Source organism: Prionailurus viverrinus, chromosome B4 (genome assembly GCF_022837055.1).
Source record: "Prionailurus viverrinus isolate Anna chromosome B4, UM_Priviv_1.0, whole genome shotgun sequence".
Lineage (NCBI taxonomy): Eukaryota > Metazoa > Chordata > Mammalia > Carnivora > Felidae > Prionailurus > Prionailurus viverrinus.
This window is the reverse complement of record NC_062567.1, coordinates 85,554,071-85,575,341: the sequence shown is the minus strand read 5'-3', so window position 1 is coordinate 85,575,341 and position 21,271 is coordinate 85,554,071. Positions and strand designations below refer to the sequence as shown.

The window sequence follows — 21,271 nt, the reverse complement described above, 5'->3', positions numbered from 1 at the left end:
TGTCCGCCGTGTCCCTGGTGTTGGCTTTGGAAAGGTTTCAAGGTCGACAGTGTTGTGCCACTTCACTCTTTGGGATTTCTCATGATCAAGAGTTATCTCCCAAAAAGTATATTACTTAAACGTGAACCTGCTTAAAAGCCCGATACTTTAATTTGGGAGGGTCAAGTGTGCTAGTGAGTAAAATTGACTGACCCACCACTGCCACATCACATTTAACCTTGAGAGCAGGTTGTGAAGCCCAGAAAGCCTTTCTTTAGTCACAGGCAACTTCACCACCACTCTGCTTTGCTTGGTGACGGAGTCATGGAAAAATCCACTCTAATCCTACCTCTTTCCCCCACTTAACCCTTTTTCACAAAACTGCCTGTGAGTTTGAGAACTTCTAATTTAAAAATGGCAGGCAAAAAAATGGTTGGCATTTTTCACATGTGCTATAGGTTCAACTGATCACACAGGTGTCACAGAGAAGCCAGGAGCTATTTTTCTTGGGGGGTGGGGATGGGGGAGAGAGAATCTCAAGCAGGCTCCGTGCTTAGCACAGAGCCCGACACAGAGCTTGATCCCACGACCCTGGGACCAGGACCTGAGGCAAAATCAAGAGCCAGACATCCAACAACTGAGCCACCCAGGTGCCCCAGCCAGGAGATTTTTAGAGCACAAAACTGGCACTGCCCAGAGTGTTAGAGGCAGAGCTTATATTTGGCCGTCCTAGGAGCACTGCTTGGTGACAGGGAAGACTCTAAAGACGTTAGCACTGAGAGTTGAACCTCACCGCTTCCAGAGCCTTGATTTTGAAAATGAATATAAATGGATGTTTTGTTTATCCCAGGATGGGAGGAGTCAGAGGCTTGATGCTGAGGCATTCTGTACCTGCTCTGCAGAGCTAAGGAAGTGGATTCACACAGCTAAACAAATAACCACAAGAATGGATCCCTAACTACTTTTATTCTTTAAAAAACGCAGTCTTCTGCACAGTTGCTACACATATATAATCTTTAGATTCTCTAAAACCCTTTTTCCCTCCAACATTCTGAATAAAAAGTTGGGCACATAAAGCCAGAGCCATCTGTCCATAAGGCCCCTTAAAAATTGGTCTTAGTGTAAAGAAGCAAGATAGTGTCATGCATCCATTAAAGATGTGAAAGTTAAATACGCTTTGAAAGAGGTAGATAGCATTCCCTGAGGTTTACCAGGGCAAAAGCTTAGCTGTCTATAAAAAGTTTTCTCTGCTCCCGTTGCTTGATCAGTGAAATGGGGTAATTACAGGACCCTCCCAAGACTGGTTTGAGGACTGAAGAGTTAATATTCATAATGTGCTTATGACAGTGCCTAGATCAGAGACAAAATAAAATCTCTTAGTTTCAAATCTAACTATATATGAAGAACTTTTTTTATGGCCGCCCTGCCATTGGACTACTCCTGTGGCCTTTTATAAAATGTATAAATTCCATTTGCATATGCAAAGGAATTGAAGATACACAGGCACATCTTTTTTGCTGACATGAGTTGTTTTCTCTTCAAATGAATTCCTTTCCCAGACTTTTACTTGGGAAGAAAAAGCATTAAGCATATGAATATGGAAACTTTATATGTTTTATGTAAATGACTACTTTTTAGCCCTTATTCTATACATTAAACTGTTGTAGGGTTGACAAATCTAGGCAATTTTGTTTAATATATCCATTTGCATACAAGTTTCCATGTGGCTCCTTTATCGTAAGCTATAAATTTTACAATTTTAAAGTTATTTTAGGGGCATGCTTTTCTCTAGTTGATCGGTACAGTCCCATGTAGATTTTTAAATGTGAATCTTTCTTGACATCCATGTAAACCAGACAGAATCTTATCAATATTCAATTTTATAATAGCATATATACATAAGCTTGGTTCTTGTTACTCTGAGATTTTTAAGGATAAATTAAGACTGAGAGAATTCTTTATGAAAGACTCCGACACATACATATTTAGATCTCAGCCATTTAACATTTTCCTTTCATTTTTGTTTTACCCAAACCAAAATACTCTTTTCCTGCACTGCAAATTGGGTAGTCAGCCTTGGCTCTGGAAGAGCTATCTCGTTTGACCGTTAGTGCGACCATCAGTGGGCTTGGTTGATGTTACTAATTTCATTTCATTCGTGACCATAGACTTACTATCATGGTAAATCATCTTGAAATATAAAACCTCCAGTCCTCTGATCTGATGAGGTTTTTTTTCCCTCCTGAGGGCAAGGAAGAGGAGAGATTACTCAATTTTTTATTAAGATTTGTGTTAAACACTGAAAATCCTCATTTGATAACTTCTTTTCAAATATTGAGAAGTCTGAACTTTTTTTTCTGAAATTAAAAAAAAAAGAGCTCAAAAAACAAAGTGGGGGCAAGGTGCCTGGGTGGTTCAGTCTGTTGAATGTCCCAACTTTTGATTTTGGCTCAGGTCATGATCTCATCGTTCATGAGATCAAGCCCCAAGTTGGGCTCTGTGCTGGCAGCGTGGAGCCTCCTTGGGATTCTCTCTTCTCCCTCTCTCTCTACCCCTTTGCAGTTCATGTGTATGCTCGCTTTGTCTCTTAAAGATAAACTTAAAAAAAAAAAAAGCTCATATAAAAGTTTCCTAGTAAGAGGACTTCACAAACGATTTCCTGTTGTGGAATCTGCCCTTCATTTGACACATGAGTGTTTTCACTTTCCATATTCTGCTGATGGGAGTAGAAGTTCGAACAACTACCTTGTAAAAGGGTTTGGCCCAGGGAAAAAGGGTTTGGCACAGCCGTTCCTCTCCTAGGTGGGCACCTAACCAGAGTGTGCACAGTAGCTCAGGATGTACTTGCCCAAACTGGAAACTGCCCAAATGTCCACGGAGAGTAGAATGGATAAGATGATTGTCAGTCATAGTCACGAGCTGGAATGCCATGCAGTACTGAGAATGAACACATTTTAACTACATGCAACAACGTGGCTGAATCACACCGACTTAACACCCAGTACTGGGGACAGCTTATAGGATCCCATAGTAAGTATAGAAACAGGTGAAACCAACACACAGTTTGGGATAGTGCTTCCGTTGGGGAGAGCAGTGATTGAATGGGGTCCTGACCACAGGTGCTGACCATGTATTGTTTCTTGATCTAGATGCCCGTTACACAAGTGTGACAAATTTGTGAAAATATGTTGACCCATACACATATGATCCAGTAACTTTACCGTTTATTTAACTGTTATTATTGTTTGGGGGAGGGACCTTCTTTGGGGCTCTCCAGGAGCCCAAGGTGAAGGGGCTGGGCAAGTTCCCCAGAAAGGCACCCTTCTGCCACCTATCTGTTCTCTCCTGAGAGCAGTTCCAAAAGCCCTACTCACCATGCTGCTATGTACTCCCTTACCTCTGCTCTTGCTGCTCTGACCCCAGAGGCCTTGCCTGATCCGCTGTTCAGATGCTTTTCAGATTCTGTCCAACCCACCCAGTGAGTGCCCCGCTCTTTGTTCCTCAGCCCGTGGGGATATATGTTTCCACCCGTAAGCCTACCTCAGTCTCCCCAACTAATGTGTGAACTCTGAACAGATGGACTTCCTTTTTTGTTCTTTGAGTCCCAGCCCCTGATACCTGGTACATGGAGGAGCTCATGTGTTAGCTGCATGCATTCTTCTGGCTGGAAACTCCTGAACCTGGGACAATCCTCTCAGTAGCTGGCACGGCTCACTCACATTGTGGCCACAAGGTAGCAGAAGGAAATTTTATTATCAAAAAGGAGTAACCAATTTGTGTTTCCCAGCAGGCAGTTTTTTTTTTTTTATTTTTTTTTTTTAACGTTTATTTATTTTTGAGACAGAGAGAGACAGAGCATGAACGGGGGAGGGTCAGAGAGAGAGGGAGACACAGAATCCGAAACAGGCCCCAGGCTCTGAGCTGTCAGCACAGAGCCCGACGCGGGGCTTGAACCCACGGACCGTGAGATCATGACCTGAGCCGAAGTCGGTCACCCAACCGACCTAGCCACCCAGGTGCCCCCCAGCAGGCAGTTTTAAATAATCTCAGGACCCACCGTCTCAGTGTCCACAGGAAGCATGGTGTTTGGCCACCTCCCGTTGCCATTATAGACATGTCACTCTCTAGATCTGGGTTCCTACTTCCACTCCCTGTTTTTGCCTGCCCTGCCAGGGTGCTCAAAGCTCTCCCCAGCCCAGGAGGGTGGAATTCAGATCCATGTGCTCCAGAGTGAGACAGACCTGGGTTCAAGTTACTCACCCAGTCTGCTTTCATGAGAGGCTTCTTAGAAGGTTCTAGACAACATCTCTTTTTCAAGCTTGTCCCCTCCTGTTATGGTTGAACTCAGAGATTCTCATTGGGATGGGGTGGTTGTGTTTCTTCACAGTAAGTGCTTACTTCCGTCCCCTTGCAGCTGGTTTCTTCCCAGGACTAGAGAGGAAAGCAGCCAGAAGACGACGTCTGATCCTCCTTCCCCATCTCTGATGTCCTGCCACTGCTTGGCACAGCAGGTTACTCCAGCGTCGTTTTCCTAGATGAGCTGTCTCTTCTTTCCCTGGCCAAATGCAGCCATGTCTGGAAGTTTATTCTCATTAGCTGTCCAGAGACTAAGTGGCAAGGACATGGCCTACCCTCTTTTTAACAAACCTGTACTCTGCACACTCCGTAAAAGACAACTGGCAACCTATCTTTGCTTGTGTTGGGGCAGCGGTTACCAAGCTTTCTTTCCAGGGGCCATTTGCATCACACGCGTGAACTCCAGTGTACCTCCACTCCCTTCCCTTGGTGAGGAACATTCTATTGTGCTTCCTTGTAGGAAAGCCTCAAGTTTTAGGATAAAGATGGAGGCACAAAGAGTGGTCCATTTTTTTTACATGCAGCAGGCCAGCACACTTTAAGTTGGATTTTAATATAGAAGACATTTCTAGGTTTCTAGTCGGCATGCTTATTAAGTAGAGAAGAGACATGACATTATTTAGACATTCTTAGGAGTGTGAAATATCATGAGGTTTGAAATGGTATAATTTCACCCACACACATGTGGTTTTACAGGAAGATATCTATTGAATTATAAAAAGTTAACTAAATCCAAAATATAGTAATGTGTGTCCAAGATTGTTTTTATGTGCTATGGACCTTAGTTTTAACTTTTTCAAAAGATTGAAAGCTGTATTGTATTATTTTGTGAAGTTTAATCACCAAGTGTAACTGAGTAAAGCAGGTCAGAATGTTCTGTATTCATTCTCCCAGCACATACTTACTTGGAGTCTTTACTATGTTAGGTGCTATGCTTGGCCCTGGCATATAGCTAAGGTTTAAAAATAATGAACATATTCAAGTGTGGCGGGTATCACTTGCATCACCATGCAGATGTTCTAACATACATATGTCCAAATAGCAGTATCAGGAGAAAAAGCTAAACTATGTCCAGCATATTAGAAAAATAAGGGATGTTTAGGAAACTGTCTAGAATTTTTATTTTGTAGGGATCTTAATGTGTGCCTCCTCTCCTGCCTTGCATTTTTATCCCATTAAGGTCACATTTGTAACAAGCCAGCCTATGAAATGTGCCTTGGGAAGGGACAGTAGTCACGTATACCTATTTATGTATGAGTGGCCCGGATATGAGTAGTAGAGTAAAACTTGCCAAAATTGCCCATGAATTTTACAAGTTTGGACTCCAGAAATCATGGGGTTTTATTGCTGAGAGGAGCCTAACAAATTCTTACACTCAGATTTTATAGTCTTTAAATTTTGGGTGTGTTGCTTACATTGAATTTAGCATAAAATCACTTTCGACGCTCGAGGTTCCAGAACGCTGATGTGAGCACTGCTTCTGGCAGGGCAGGCCAGCTCTAATGAAGTAACCCTAACCAGTCGTGTTACCTGAATGCTGCACAGCCTCTGAGAAGTTGTTTCTGAGTTGCCAAGTTGTGGCCCACTCTGCTTCTGAGAATAAAATGTCTCTGTGCTGGCCAACAGACACATGAAAAGATGCTCAGTATCACTGATCATCAGGGAAATGCAAATCAAAACCACAATGAGATACCACCTCTCACCTGTCACAATGGCCAAAATCAACAACGGAAGGAACAAGTGTTGGTGAAGATGTGGAAAAAGAGGAATACTCTTCCACTGTTGGTGCGAATGCAAAATGGTGCAGCCACTCTGGAAAACAGCATGGAGGCTCCTCAAAAAGTTGAAAATAGAACTCCCCTGTGATTCAGTAATCATACTACTGGGTATTTACCCAAACAATACAAGGACACTAATTCAGAGGAATATATATGCATTTCAATGTTTATGGTGGCATTATTTATAGTAGCCATATTATGGAAGCAACCCAAGTGTCCATCAATAGATGAATGAATAAAGAAGATGTGATAAACACATGTACCTGCATGTGTGCGTGTACACACACACACACACACACACACACACACACACACACACACACACTGGAATATTATCCAGCCATGAAAAAGAATGAAATCTTGCCATTTCCAATGACTTGGGTGGAGCTAGAGAGTATTATGCTAAGCAAAATAAGTCAGAGAAAGATAAATAACATATGATTTCACTCATGTATAGAATTTAAGAAGCAAAGGAGCATAGGAAAAAGAGGGGTGCCTAGGTGGCTCATTCGGTTAAGTGTCCGACTCTTGATTTTGGCTCAGGTCATGATCCCAGGGTCATGGGATTGAGCCCCACGTTGGGCTCCATGCTGAGCGTGGAGCCTGCTTAAGATTCTCTTTCTCTCCCTTCCTCCCTCCCTCCTCGCCCCTCCCCCTCCCTTGCTTGCACGCACTCTGTCTCACTAAAATAAAAATAAAAAGTGGGGGCACCTGGGTGAGTCAGTCTTTTAAGCATCTGACTCTTGATTTTGGCTCAGGTCATGATCTCACAGTTTGTGAGTTCAAGCCTCCACTGTCAGCATGGAGGCTATTTGGGATTCTCTCATCCCTCTCTCTGCCCCTCCCCCGCTCATGCTTTCTCTCTCTCAAAAAACAAACAAGCAAACAAAAAACAACAACAACAAAAAAACAGAGAAACAAACCAAGAAACAAATCCTTAACTATAGAGAACAAACAGAGGGTCACCAGAGGGGAGGTGTGTAGGGGGATGGGTGAAGTAGGTGAGGGGAATTAAGAGTTCACTTACCAGGATGAGCGCTAAGTAATGTATAGAATTGTTGAATCACTATATCGTACACCTGAAACTAATATAATACTGCATTTTAACTCTATTGGAATTAAAATAAAAACTTAAATAAAAATAAAAACAGTTTTCAAAAAAATTTTTTTAGTTTTTTCAAACAAAAACAATACCCGTTCAGTAGTAGAAATAATCACAAATAGAGGTAAGTCAAAAAGGAAACCATCAGATAACATTTTACAATATTTAGATGGCTGAGCATATGTACTTCTATAAACATGTATACCTAGAAGACCATGTTACGGACTGAGTGTTTGCACTGGTATCCTCCCCAACACCCCCCCCCCACAAAAAAAAAAAAACCCTTCTGTTGAAGCCCTACCCCCCATGTATGCCAAATTTGGAAATAGGAACTTTTTAGAAACAAGGTTAAATGAGGCCCTAAGAGTGGGGCCTTCATCAGATGGGACTAATGTCTTGATAAGAATAGACCTCGGAGAGCTTGATTTCTCCCCCCAAGAGTCGAGGAAAGCCCGTATGAGGTGCAGTAAGAGGGGGCACTCTGTAAGCCAGGCAGAGAATCTGCTGGCATCTTGATCTTGGACTTCCTGGCCTCCAGGACAGTGAGACCTAAGTGTTTGCTGTTCATACCTCTCCCCGTCTGTGGTATTTCCATATAACAGCCCACCTAAGATGAAATCTGAAAACTTCCACCATCATTGCAGAAAAAGACACACAAATGAGCAGAGAAGTAGGTTTTCCTCTGAAAACCAACAGGTATGTGTCCCACTGTATTTTGGCATCTCATTTTTCATTAATTAACCACCTGTTTGCTCTATTTGTACTTAGTTTTTGAGTTGTTTTTTCTTTAACACCAGGACCTCCATCGGGTCTGACAAATAGGACAATAGTGAGTATTGAAAGTGCTGGTAAGAAGAGGGTCTACTATTAGGACATGGCGATTTTTAAAAGTAGTAAAAATATGTCATCGGTACACATGGAATACAGGTGAATTCTGTGGTGAGCAAAATCGTGACAGAAAATATCTTGCATCATACGAAATGTGCTGTGTCAGGTAGAGGAAGAAAAATGGCCATAAAAGTAGAGAAATTTAAGGGTGTGACGTATCAGTGGAGGATGAATATTGCAGTATTTCTTCAGAGCTCAGGTGCTTTTGTTTTCACCCTTTGACGTATCTGAAGTTGAGATATTTTACCACTGATTGTTGCTGTCAGCCAAGTGGCAGGCATGACACAGGTGTCCTCTCCTGGGCATGTGTAAACATCAAAAGAACAGCACCAAACTTGCAGGATGGGCGGCTGGCAGCTTAGAAGAAAACCCTGAAGGCAAAAATGAAGCACTCTTAAAGCCTTTGTGGATTTGCAGAGGGGCTTGGAGGTGTGAATCTGACTTGTTCAGCCACATTCCAGAAGTGGGAGTCAGAAGTTAGCTGGCTCTGGATAATTGCAGAGCTGACTTAAGAACTTTGCACCCCTGGTTCTGAGGCTCCTAGTTCTAGGGTGAATTATTTAAGAAATGTTGCATCGCCAACGGTCCCTTGGAACACAGGCCACTATTGCCTGGGAAATCGTGACCGTTAATGATTCAGAGTTGAAAACTGATGAGCAGTGGAATTCTCCATGTGAAGACATTTTGGAAAACTTTATCCAATATATTTCACCTAGGTAATCTTCTTAAATATACCCCAGAGGGATATGTAAAAATTTGTCTAAGTCCAAAGGAGCCTTTTCAAAAAGAATAAAATAAAATTTCAAAGTGGTAAGAAAGTATTGCACTTAGTTTCGTTGGCAGCTTCCCCTCGTTTCTTAGAGGTAATAAAATAATAACTCATTTGAAAAGGGCATCTTAGAACTGATGAAACACCATAGCCTATTGCTATAATGGGGAGAAAGCAAGCAGTTTGAGACCCTGAAAGCCCCTGCAAGTGAAGGGGATACAAATGTCACAGGAACATGGGCTTTAAGGCCCACTTAGAGCCTGCTCATCTTCAGAGGGAGAGGTGAGGTGACCACTGCAGAGAGTGAGCTGCTCAGGAGATCCTGGCTACTTTGCAGATCTTCCCTCACAACTGTCCAGACAAACGTGTACTGGCAAAAAGGGTATGAGGGTACCCAGGGAAAGCACCATCAGAGGGCCACTCACTCTCCTGGGAACGAGGCCAGGTGCCTGGAACACTGCACATTGATCTCTGAGGCACTTGGGTCTGTGAAGAAATGGACTTAGAAATATGGCCTTTGGATCCTAACCTGTTTGTTAATGAAATGTATGTGGGGCATTTACCGATATTTCTTCACACACATTTGTTTGTATGTACCTATATGCCTTGTATCTATCTAGATCTGTGTGTATATGACACAACTTACATGAGCTCATACACCTACACGCACACGCACTCACATACGTTGTTTGATAACCTGTGTTTTTACGTCTGTCTGTCCTTTCTTTCCATGTCGTTACATATTTGCTGTAGTATCATTGTAAATGACACCATAGAATTCCTTTGTATAGATTTTTTAACTAATTTATTTAGTCCCTCATATTATTAAAGGATTTCTTTTAGCTTCTTCAGGAGGATTCTTGTGGCCAAATTGGGTGCAGATCTGTAATTTTTTGTTAACTGGATCCTCACAGGTACCTATTGACCATTTAGACTTTGCATGGTCCAGGGCCCTTGGTCCTTTTGCCCACTTTTTTTTCTTTAAATTTTTTTGTAAATGTGTGCAGGTTCAAGGGTTGGGATGGGTGTTTGTGGACATGTTATTAGGCTTCGGCTCTGAGACCACCCAGCCCTGGATGATGACCTTGGGCTAGGTGTCTTAAGTTCTTTGGGCCTTAGTCTCCTCATTTGTAAATTGAGTCTATGACATGTGCTTTATAGGATTGTTGAGGTTGTGACAAGCATATCAAGTGCCTGGTACATGGCAGGCATGTAAAGAAGGCATGTAAGTGGCAGGCACTTTCTTAAACCTAAGTCAGGTTGCCAGCCAGGCTAGGCCAGCTTGGGGAGTGGGGTATAGAGTCCCAAAGCTCTAGGAGATGATAACAGGTACATAGTGGGTGTTGCTATTCATGGACTAATTATGCCTCTGCTCCTTCGGTCAGTACAGCTGGCTTCCTGGGTATGTGACTCCTGCGGCTGCACAGGGCTCTGTACGTGGTTATTCTTAGTTTTGAACACAGAAATTCTTAGTTTTGAACACAGTCTCCATATTTTCATTTTGCACTGGACCCTACAGATTGTGTATCCAGTTCCACCTTGTAAGGTTGTTGGCAGTGTGATGCGAGAGGTCACAAAGCACATTCTGTAGTGCCAAGGATGTAATAGATATCGGTAATCATTAGATGGATATAATAATTTTTTATGAGCCGAGACAACTACGATAAGTGCATTCATTTAATTATTAAAAGTGTGAGGTAAATACATAATTAATCTCAGATTGAGAAACTGAAGCTCCAGAGGCTAAATCACCAACTAAAATTACACAGCTTATACACGCAGAACTTGGATTCAAACCCAAGTTCACCTCACCCAAAGCCCACACCACTGACCTGCCCTATTAAGTACTCCCTTCCTTCCTTCCCAGGGAACCTCTCTGTAAAGGTCAGTGTTTAAGCGTCCTTGATACTCATCAGCAGCCCAACCCTCATCCCTAGCAGAGGTTTCAGAGCCCCTCAGAATGTTCCAGAATTCCTGTCAGACCTGGGAAATTTGGGGGCTACAGAAGACAGTAAAGACAGTTCACCTTCTCAGTACTGCCCTGCCGTGTCTCCAAGCCTGCTCAGAGTTCTATTATCTGGCCGAATCTAGCCAACCCAGTGACAGTTCAGCTTGTGTCCTTTGACTCCTGATATACTTAGCTTAGGATGACCGATGTCCAACTAAACCTCCAAACTACCATGAGAATCAGCGGGAGATCTGCTGGTGTCAGATCTTGGGAAAGAGGCTGTGGGAGATGCCTGTTTCCAGGAGACTGAGGACATGGCCATCTGTCCTGTGGCAGGGATCCCTTGCTTTTCTACAGTGCCAGGTCATGATTTGCTCTGCCTACTCTTCCCTGCCAAAAATTTTTTAAAAATTAAGAAAATAATGAAGGGAGGGAGAAAAAGGATCCATTCCAGCACACTGCTAGTAAGTGGGCGTACAGCTTGGTACAAGGAAGCTTCCGTGCAAGTTTGCTTTTAGTATGTGTGGCCTTCGAGCGGGGAAATTAATACTTGAGCATTTCATCTCTTGGATAGCGGATTTGAATTTTGAATGTGACAATGAGACTGTTTGTTGTTTCAAAGCAATTCCCTAAGTGGCTGTTTGCTCAAGACTTTTGTAGTGTGAACAGAGATTTGGGGGAGGGGAGGAAGCCATCTGCTCTGGAATAGTCTTCCAATTACATGATCAAATTACTGCAGAGCAAAATGGAGGGAGTCCAACAGAAAGTTCCTGTCTGGTGTATCCAGCCCCAACCTGCTCTCTTGGGCCATTGTGTCAATGTGGAGATTCACATGTAGGTTTCAAAGGCAAGGCCATGATCGCCAAGAGTGTGAGCAGGAGAGGAGCAGAGAAAGCCAAGCAGAGTGGGGGAGGGCTTTCACGTTGCATCAACATGCTGTTCAAGAAAATGAAAAGATCTCGGATTTGAATTAAATGAACTTTTGGAGAAACTCCGTTTCTTTTCCTCTTGACTTTAGCAATCCATGTCTCTGATTACAATTAATTTATCATGTCAAATTAAAAAGTTATATCCCTTTATAAGTTCAGTTAGTGACTTTTTATTCGCTGATATTCTTGTAGAATGGAAATGTTTATTCTATTTGTTGAATACACCTATTTTTTCCCCTTAAAATAGAACAGTTTTCTGGTTTTTGAAATATGTCTTGATTTACAAAACATTATTGAGTCTTATTTTTTCTCCTAAATATGTGAGTATTTTTTCTTTTTATTTCTTTTGCTATTAGGCATTCATGCAGCCTCACTTGCTGGGAAACGAATTCACACATTTGGAGTTTCCAAGGAGAGTACAGAGAAAGGAACTTGGAAAGAAGATGCTCTACAGGGACTTTAATATGACAGGCTGGTAAGAACATGCCTCCCTCTGCCTCAGCACTGCCACAGTATGTGTGAAGGAATCATCACCGTCATAAAAAGCCACTCACGCAGTTTGGATCAGGTAGTGCGGCCAGAGACCTGGGTTGGTGGCAAAGGACTGGGGACGTTGCTTCTGCTCTTTTCGCCTGGGCACCAGTTCTTAAATCGCGGTGTTGGTCTGCCTCTGTACTTCCCTGACATCCTCCCTGGGGACACGAGACCCCACGAAGCTGACATAATTCCTCACTTCACATGCACAAGCGTTTTTGAGGCTTTAAAACACATTTAAGTTGGTTTTTTTTTTAGGTCAGGGGCTCGAAGGAACAGGCTAACAGTTAATTGAGCCAAACTGGCCTGGATTTGAATCTGAACTCTGAGCTTTCTAAAGAGGCAAAGTTAGGTAAAGTACTTAACCCCTATGAGCCTAACTTTCTATGGATAAAGTGAAAAAAATGGGCTCTTTGAAGGGGTTGCTGTAAGGACTAGAGGTAATGAGCCATCTTCATTATTTTTTCACATTTACATTGCGATAAGAATCTTGGCAAGGGGCGTCTTCCTCCCACAACACACCTATGTCAGCACCAAGATCACTTCTGGTGGATCAGTGGCTAACAGTGACTAAGACCTCACCTGTTTCTTCCATATGAAAGACAGATAGGATATAAAGTACGTATACACCATAGGATTGACATGAGGACTAAATAAGAGAGCACAGGGCCTGGCCCATAGTAGTGGGGGTGAAGATTTGCTGTTAGCCCTGAGGTACTGGCCAGGGAGCCTCCTGCCAGCCTGGAGGACAGCAGGAGGGTGAGACAGTGGACTCTTTGCTTGCCAACATAGGCATAGAAGTGGGTGCCATTATCTCTTCTCACGTTGACCAAAATAGCTGTCACACGTGATTACAGCCCAAAGTCTCATGGTAGTGACTTCTAGGCTAGAAATCTACTAGAATACACACTGTGTTAAGGGAAGAGTTGAGCTGCCTAGGGAAAATAAGGGGCTGATCTAAGGCACTTCAATTTATCCCCTATCATCTAAAAGAGAAGATTTTCCCTACTATCCACTCTTCTTATAAAGCAGGGTCAGCAAACTATGACCCAGAAGCCAGATTCCACCCACACACCTTTCTGTAAATATTTTTTTTGTTTTGTTTTGAGTACAGCCACATTCGTTTGTATACATTTGATCTTTGGCTACCTTCACTCTACAACAAGGTGGTTGAGTAGCTGGAACAGAGACTGTATGACCCATAAAGCTTAAACTATTCTAAAACATGAACGGACTTGGCAGAAAGGGTTCACCCTATTTGCAGCTCTGAGGTTCTGGAGTTTTGGTGCCCTCGAATCCTTACCCTACCCCAACTGGGTTTTCTTTACAAGTTCATTTTTATCCGATCAGCAAAATCAGCGCTCCTCACAGAGCAGTTAAAGGTGAGGGCTACCATAGTTTAGAAAAGCACGGTCGGGTTTGGTCTAAGTTTTGCAGGATTTAGAACAATGGAGGGAACGGTGTCCCAGGTCAGAAATCCCCATGATTGCAAATGCATAAACAAAAAGAGTGGACCTGAGAGACAGTAAGGAACATGGCCAAAAATAAAGAGACGGTCTATGGGAAATCAGACCGAGTCAGTATCAAGGGAACATAATCAAGGATGCGGGAAGCCACGCAGAGACATACATTTACTGTGGGAGGCTGTGGGTGGTGCTGCTTTGTCTCTGAGAAGGAGAACGAATGAGGAAAGCATGGTTTTGGGATGGCAGTCCTAAGGAGTTTGAAGGAAACTGGCAAGAGAAAGCAAGTTTAGGTACCCGGGGGGGGGGGGGGGGAGGGGGGGGAAATACCCAGCATAGAAATATGTATGTGAGGTCTCAAGGGTCAAATGGAGGGATGGAAGCAGAAAACAGAGAAGGAAGGAAATGAACAACAAGCTAGATGATTTGGGCCAAGGGATAACTGTAAGGGGTAAGTCATTAATCGTTCCAACCACCTGTTTATGTCCTTTCGACTAGTCTGCAATTCTCCAGGAGGGGGCAGTGCCTCTCCTGGTGCCTGACACCCAGTGATTAGCCAGTGGGTATTTATTGGATTTCAGGAAAGGGTGTGACTGATGGCAGTTGAGGACCAGGTAGTTATGGATGGCAGGTGGGAAGGGTGGGAATAAGGAGCTTGTTTGTATCTGAGATACGTTAAGCTTGAGGCAAGGCTGTCTGTGTGTTCTTTCTATGCCAGAAAGGCAAACAAGATCTAAGCAGTCAAAACACACTTGGAAAACAAGTGGCTAAAGATTACCCCCATTTTATAGTTTTTAAAATGTGGATACGTTCAGGGACTAGATTACATCCAACTTCACACACCCACACTCAGTCCCTTGCTTTCTCTGTACACACATACACACACACACACACACACACACACACACACACACACGGTATTAATTAGCATGATCCTAAGAAAATAAGTGGTCCATAAACAGGCTGTATTTAATGTATGGAACTTCACAGAAGGTACCAAATAATTGAGGAGCCAAGACTGAGAATGGCTTCAGTCAGACATGATTTGCTGATTTGTTTCAGCACGGTTCCCTGTGTGGCTATTGGCTGCAGCTTTGCCTGTGAGCAGAGATTGATGTACACCTTTGTGTATTTTCTACCTGTTCTTTTGACTTGAAATTGATGCTTCAGGAAAAGGAGAGTTCTTTATATCTTTGTTGGAGTAAGTGGGGGAGTTAGAGACCCAGTTAGACCACTGCCTATATAAACTTGAATGAATTCCTTTTTTTTTTTTTTTAATGTTTTATTTATTCTTGAGAGAGAGAGAGACAGAGCATGAGCGGGGGAGGAGCAGAGCAAGAGAGGGACACAGAATCCGAAGCAGGCTCCAGGCTCTGAGCTGTCAGCACAGAGCCTGATGCGGGGCTCGAACGCACGGACCGCGAGATCATGACCTGAGCTGAAGTCAGACACTCAACCGACTGAGCCACCCAGGCACCCCTGAATTCCTTTTTTAAATGTTGTAACCTCTCGTGAGAAACCTCGTGTCTAGCAGTTATTGTTTAGGACTTGAAAAAAAACCATGGGATCACCTTTTGCTACCTTTCTGAATTGTCTCTAGAAAGAGAAGACCTGGCAAATTAATTCTGTAGAAGGGGAGATGAAGGCCTGTGGCTCTTTTCCCACAGATGCCTTCAGTGACTACCAAGTTGTTGGAATTGGTTGAAGGTGGTCTGGTAAGTGTTTGGAATGTGTCATGCTCAAGGAGACAGGTCCTTACCGTGTCCCTTTATGTTTCTTGGCTTCAGAGTTAGCCCTGGCCTGTGAATCTGTTCTTCTGGAACACTTCTACGAATCACGAGTTCACTTAAGTCAAAGCCCTTTAATTCTTATAGCAAATACTTAGTTGTGGTGGAAATGGGCCCTGCATGCCTCCACTCAGCACGATGGCAGTGGGCCTACCTGACAGTGACTGGAAGAGCTAAGGGCCGGGCGTTGTGATGAGAGCTTGACTTGATGCCTTCTATTTCACAGTCCCGTGAACTGTGATGAGGAAACTGAGGCACAGAGGCTGAGTTTCAAGGTTACATAATAGTAAGTGGGAGCAGCTAGGACGTGAACCCAGACAGCATCACTGCAGGGCACACGCTGTTTACCATGCCAGCTGCCCAACGCTGAAGGACTCCTCTTCCTTGTTCCCATTTTGTGGTTGAGCAGATTGAGACAGAGAGGAATTAGGTGGTTTGCTCAGCTTCTACGGACGCAGAAGTGTCAGAGTAAGGCCTAGATCCCAGGTTTCTGAGGCCCAGAGCTCTTTGTGATACAATGCAACGGTCCATTTTTCTTCAGGGTAAGATTAGACATAATTACTCAGTTTCGAGCCATGACGTGAAGTGAAGCAGGGGAGCAAGGGGGGGTCCTGTCCACCAGGATCAGTGTCTCCGTGACAGTCCTCTAAACAAGAGGACGGGGTGAAGCATTTCAGGACCGGCTGAGGTACTAACTTTTCTGGTTCCCAGTCTGACCTGCTAGACTGCCAGCCAAATTAAACTGGGCTGCTTCACACTCGTCACTAAGAGTCTGCGTGTGATTTGGGGGTGCGGATGGTGGGAGGATCCTCAGAGAACCAGGTCTCCTGTGCTGAGGAAAATTGTTTGCTCTCGTCTTAGAGCAGCCTCATGCCAGCCCTCCGTGGTGTGTCTGCAGTGGGGAGGAAGGTGTGGGAGAGGATGTCTGCTCTGGGGGGGGGGGGGGGGGGGCGGGGCGGGGGAGCCTTGTCTCATCATCAGGGATGAGTTTGTGGCCTCCTGACAGGGAGCCTTTCTCTCCCACCCTCGTGCTTTCTCAGAGACTGTGGAGCAGCTTGGCAGGCCCAGATTGTATAGAGGACAAAAGGTTATTGTCACCAGGACCTTCATAATGAAACCGGTCTCTTCCCTGGTTCCCCCACCGCCCCTTCCCCCGCCTCAGAGATCGCTTGCCCAGTAGTTGGATTTACAAAGGCATTTTCTTCACAGCACCCCCAGCACTGAGTCGGTCCCTGACGCGGCCCAGCCCTCACCTTCTGTGCCTGGTGTCATTGGTCTTGGTGCCAGGATCCCGGCCTTGCCCCAGTACAGGCCAGCGCCCCTCCTCCCCAGCCCTTTGTGTCGAGCTGCTGTTGCATGATGCACATAGCTGGCAGTGTGAGCTCTGTGTTTCAACCCGCAGCCCTCTGAGCCATCTCAGGCTGTAATTTGCTGGCAAGTGTCTGTGTTACCAAGTTGAAACAACGGTTTCTCACAGCTGCCTTTGTGGCACCGGGTCCCTGCTCCTGGGCCTGCTGGTGATTTAGCTTTCTCACATGGGATGGGTGTTCATCGTGCGCTGTGTCCGGGCACACGGGGTAACAAGCAAGCCAGGGGCCCAGGAGGACATCCATGTGGAAGGGGGTTTGTAGCTCTACCCGTGGAGTCCAGCCAGGCCCTCCAGCAGCTGTTCCTGGCCTGATGGGATTTGTAGAGAGAGCAAGGGCTAAAGAGGAAGAGAAGTCCATCGTGTGAATGCGAGATTGCTTCCAGATGGTTCTAGTTATGAGTAAAGTATACCAGAATTCTTTCCTTAAGCAAAGCCTTTCCAACATTTATGATGGTCTTATTTCCGAGGAAGGCTGGACCCGTAACTTGAGATGGCCTGGCTTAGTACAGAGTTTATGGCTTTGGGAGATAGGCTCCATGGGCTCTGGAGCTCGCTCTGCCAAGACTCTGGAGCCTTGGGCAAATCTTGGACCTGGGTCTCTCATTTGTAAAATGCTTCCTTTGCCCCTTGCTGCCAACCTCTGTGTCTGGCGGGGAATGGACGTTGCTCTGCTTTTCAGAGTTTCTGGAAAAGACCAGTTCCATTAGAAATATTCCAGCGATGGCAACCTTTCATTTTAACCTTTATTTATTTTTGAGACAGAGCATGAACGGGGGAGGGGCAGAGAGAGAGGGAGACACAGAATCAGAAGCAGGCTCCAGGCTCTGAGCCATCAGCCCAGAGCCGGACGCGGGGCTCGAACTCACGCACCGCGAGATCGTGACCTGAGCTGAAGTCGGACGCTTAACCGACTGAGCCACCCAGGCGCCCCACAAACTTTCATTTTAATCTCTAGCAGCCCTTAACTCTTTATGATTCTAACTTGATGACTCATCAGGGTCATTTTCCTCCGCTGAATTTCCTTTACAATCCGGGATTTTTCCACTGGGGGCAGAGTGGGGTCAGCCACCATTTTCTCCTTTTAGTACTCATTGCTTTTATTAAGGCAAAGGAAATATTTTTTTTATTCTGAGTGCTCTCTAGCACAGTAGCCACTAGCCACATGTGGCCATTTAAATTTATATTAGTTAAAATTAAATAAGATGAAAATTTTCTTTCCCAGGTCGCACTAGCCACATGTCAATTGCTCAGTAGCCAGATGTGGCTAGTGGCTCCTGAACTGGACAGTGCACAGATACGGAACATGGCCATCACCACAAAAAGTTGTACTGGATGACCCTGCAGTCTGGGTAACGTAAGAGCATGGGTCTAGCTGAGGTGGAGGACATACAAGGAGCAGTAACTGAACATCCCAATGGCAGAGAGTTTAAAAAAAAAAAAGACAGCTGAGCACAGACAGGGTAAGCAAGTGAAATGGCATGGCCACATTCTATGGCTTCTGGACTCACTCCTGCTAGCCTCTGAGTTGGCTGGGGGATGGGCGTCACTCCACTTTGTAGATGTTCAGAGGCATCAGTCATTGTGTTTAGGGACAGCTCATCTCCAGCGGTCACTACTTGGCAAGCCTGTTGGTCAGCCAGAAGGAAGAACCATGTCCTTTGCCCTACCTCCCTTGCCCTGCCTCTGCCCATTGCCTGCTGGCCTGGTGCTTTTGTTTCTCTTCTCCTTTTACTTCTTGGGGAGTATTTCAGACCCTGAGGAGCTGATTAAAAAGCAACTTCACTTCCAACCCTTTGCATGCTGTTTGGGGTGAACTTTAATTCTCCATCTGCAGCCTGGAACCCAACTCAGGGATGAGAGCCACAGCACCACAGCATTGGGCTTCTTACCAATAGATAATCCAAACATTTTCTGGAGAGAAACTCACTGGAGGCAGCCTCAAGCATGGTCTGGAGCTACTGGGTCGAGTTTTACAACTATTGTAGATATGGCTTCTGTCTTATTCTTCACTGCTCTTTTCAGTGCCCTCTGACAGCACATTCAGGCAGGCTGACAGCGAAGTGGAAAAGCAGATTGAGAAATGCCACAGAATGCTTTATGAAGCCAACTCCAGAGCTGCACCCGCATATAATATAAATTGATTTATTGAATCAAGCACAGAAGCCCTGTTACCAAAACCCCAGGCTTTATCCTCGGGAGGACCACCTATTAAAGCAGCCCCAACTGACAGTCCTCATTAGCTTTTCCACTGATCCCCAGGCAGTTTTTAAAGGGACAGTGTCCCTCTTTTGGGCCTGAATTTATATGTTGGCCATGCCTGTGGGTCTAATTAGCTTAGCATTATTAATCTTACTTGGAAAGCCTGCGTTTTCTGTAACAGCTTGACTCTTGAGTTTTAAAGAGTAATTGGAAATTTCAAACCCTGTCCTTTCCCTCTTTTTGTTTTTAATTACTTTTAACCCAATCTTTGGAAACCTACCTGCAGGTGTCTCTTGACTAGCAAGCATCGTTGGAGCACCAAAGGGTTTTCTCAGTCCCGTCTTGGTGCCAATCCTGACACTACTGTTGTGCCACAGATCTCACGGGGAGACTTTTTAAACCCACCAGAGAAATATCACATTTTAATTTTATAATTACTTCACAAGAAAGCAGGACTTCCCCTAGTTAAACCTGGTATTAATTTCCTCCTAGCAACTTGTATTCTCATAACTTAATGATTAGGGGCCACCTTGGCAGCAATGTGGAAATCTGACTTTGCAGAGGAAGGAGGGGCTTGAATTTCAGAGAATTTTAACCCTATAAATTGTCCAGGATGGGCATTGGCTGGGGCAGGGAATAGGCACCTGGAAAGTCCTTGCGTTCCAATTTCCGGTGCAGCCTAGAGCCAAAGTCCGAGTGGGTCAGCCTCACACGGGGAGTGGCCTTTCTCGGGGCTTCCAGAGCCAATGGTTATTTGCCGTGTGCATGTTCTGCGTCTTTTCGGAATTTGCAGCTCTGGCTTCAGGAGCAGCAGGGAAGAAAGCCTGCCCTGCTGTGTGCAGCACATCTCCTGACAGTGATAAATGACTCCTTGCTCCCCACCCCCCTCCCCGCCTTTCTGCCCCTATGGCCAGAGGAAGCTATGAGGCATTTTACAAATGATTGGAAGCCAAGACAGACAGGCATTGTCAGGCCACAGGAAGCGGAAAGGAAAGAGATGTCCAGCTGGCTTGCTCCCTATTGATCATCCACGCACACACACCTTTTGCTCCCATGATAGGAGTAAATTTCTCATTCCTAAAGTGGCCAAAGTACTTCCAAGCTTTTCTTTCCCCCGAGACCCTTTGAACAGCCATAGCATGTCTATACCCACTGATAGGCTCCTAAGCAGAGTCTGGTCCCTGCTTTTCCCCGGTGACCATTGTCTGGGGCTATGCGGTACATGTGTGGTGGGGACTTAGCTCCAGGTCCTCTGGGGAAGCTTTACGATGTCAAATGCTTGCATAAATTCCGGTTAAAATAGCCAGTGTCCTTTTAACCAAGCCCCACCCCCAGGGCAGGGAGGCACATGTCTTTATACTTAGCAAGCCTTTATTGTATACTTGCTGTATATTAGGTACTGAGCAGTAGTTACGAACAGGGATGTGGAGCCAGACTTTCTGACTGGGCCAGTCCCCAGGTGCAGCTTGGACATACATGTCACCTTGGTTTTCCCACATGTAAAAGGGGTTGATGATGGTACCTAATAATAGGACGTCAAGAGCTAGTGTGGTCGTGTGCATTCAACAAAGTCTGGCATACAATAAGTGCTCTGTGTGCCCAATAATATAATCATTAGATATTATGGAGAGTGAGATGGTCGGCAAGGTCTGATCCTTGCCTCAGAAGGTTCACAATCCAATAGGTGTTGAGTTGCTGGTTTCTTGCGGTAATGGGAGGCAGTTCAGAGAAAGAAGAGACTGAAGGAAGGTCAAGTGTGCTGGCTACACTTCTACCTGGCAGGTCTGTCCCACAGCTGTTGTGCCGGATGATCACGAATAAGGGGGGGTGTTATCTGTGGGCAGAGGCTCCCTCAGTATAAGTAGGAATCCGCTCTATCCCTGAGTGCTGACAGATAGGGTGTTTTGTTTGTTTGTAGGTTGTTTTGTTTGTTTTTATGGGTTTTTCTGGTCCATACATTGACTCTACTGTTGTTTTTTTGTTTTGTTTTGTTTTTTTAGTCCTGGATGCTGGACTTTTTAAGGTGCCATTGCAGCCCTCCTGAGCTGTACTGTACCCACGGTGCTGGCATACCACACCCCTCAGTAGCCCTCATGTAGGATCTTGTCACATAGGACTGTGTCACTTCATGGGGATACCAGCTGACTAAGGGACTGGCTTTCTGGAAATT

At 44.8% G+C, this 21,271-nt stretch overlaps 1 protein-coding gene across 3 annotated transcripts in view; it reads left to right on the top strand.

Annotated features, from left to right (window-relative positions):
- The window catches only part of PPM1H (protein phosphatase, Mg2+/Mn2+ dependent 1H), a 262,452-nt gene that overhangs the window by 180,108 nt on the left and 61,073 nt on the right, over window positions 1-21,271 (top strand). For all 3 annotated transcript variants that reach the window (XM_047865360.1, XM_047865359.1, XM_047865361.1), the window contains exon 6: window positions 12,106-12,224. In XM_047865360.1, coding sequence (XP_047721316.1) covers window positions 12,106-12,224 — 119 coding nt within the window. The remainder of the gene's footprint in view (window positions 1-12,105; window positions 12,225-21,271) is intronic.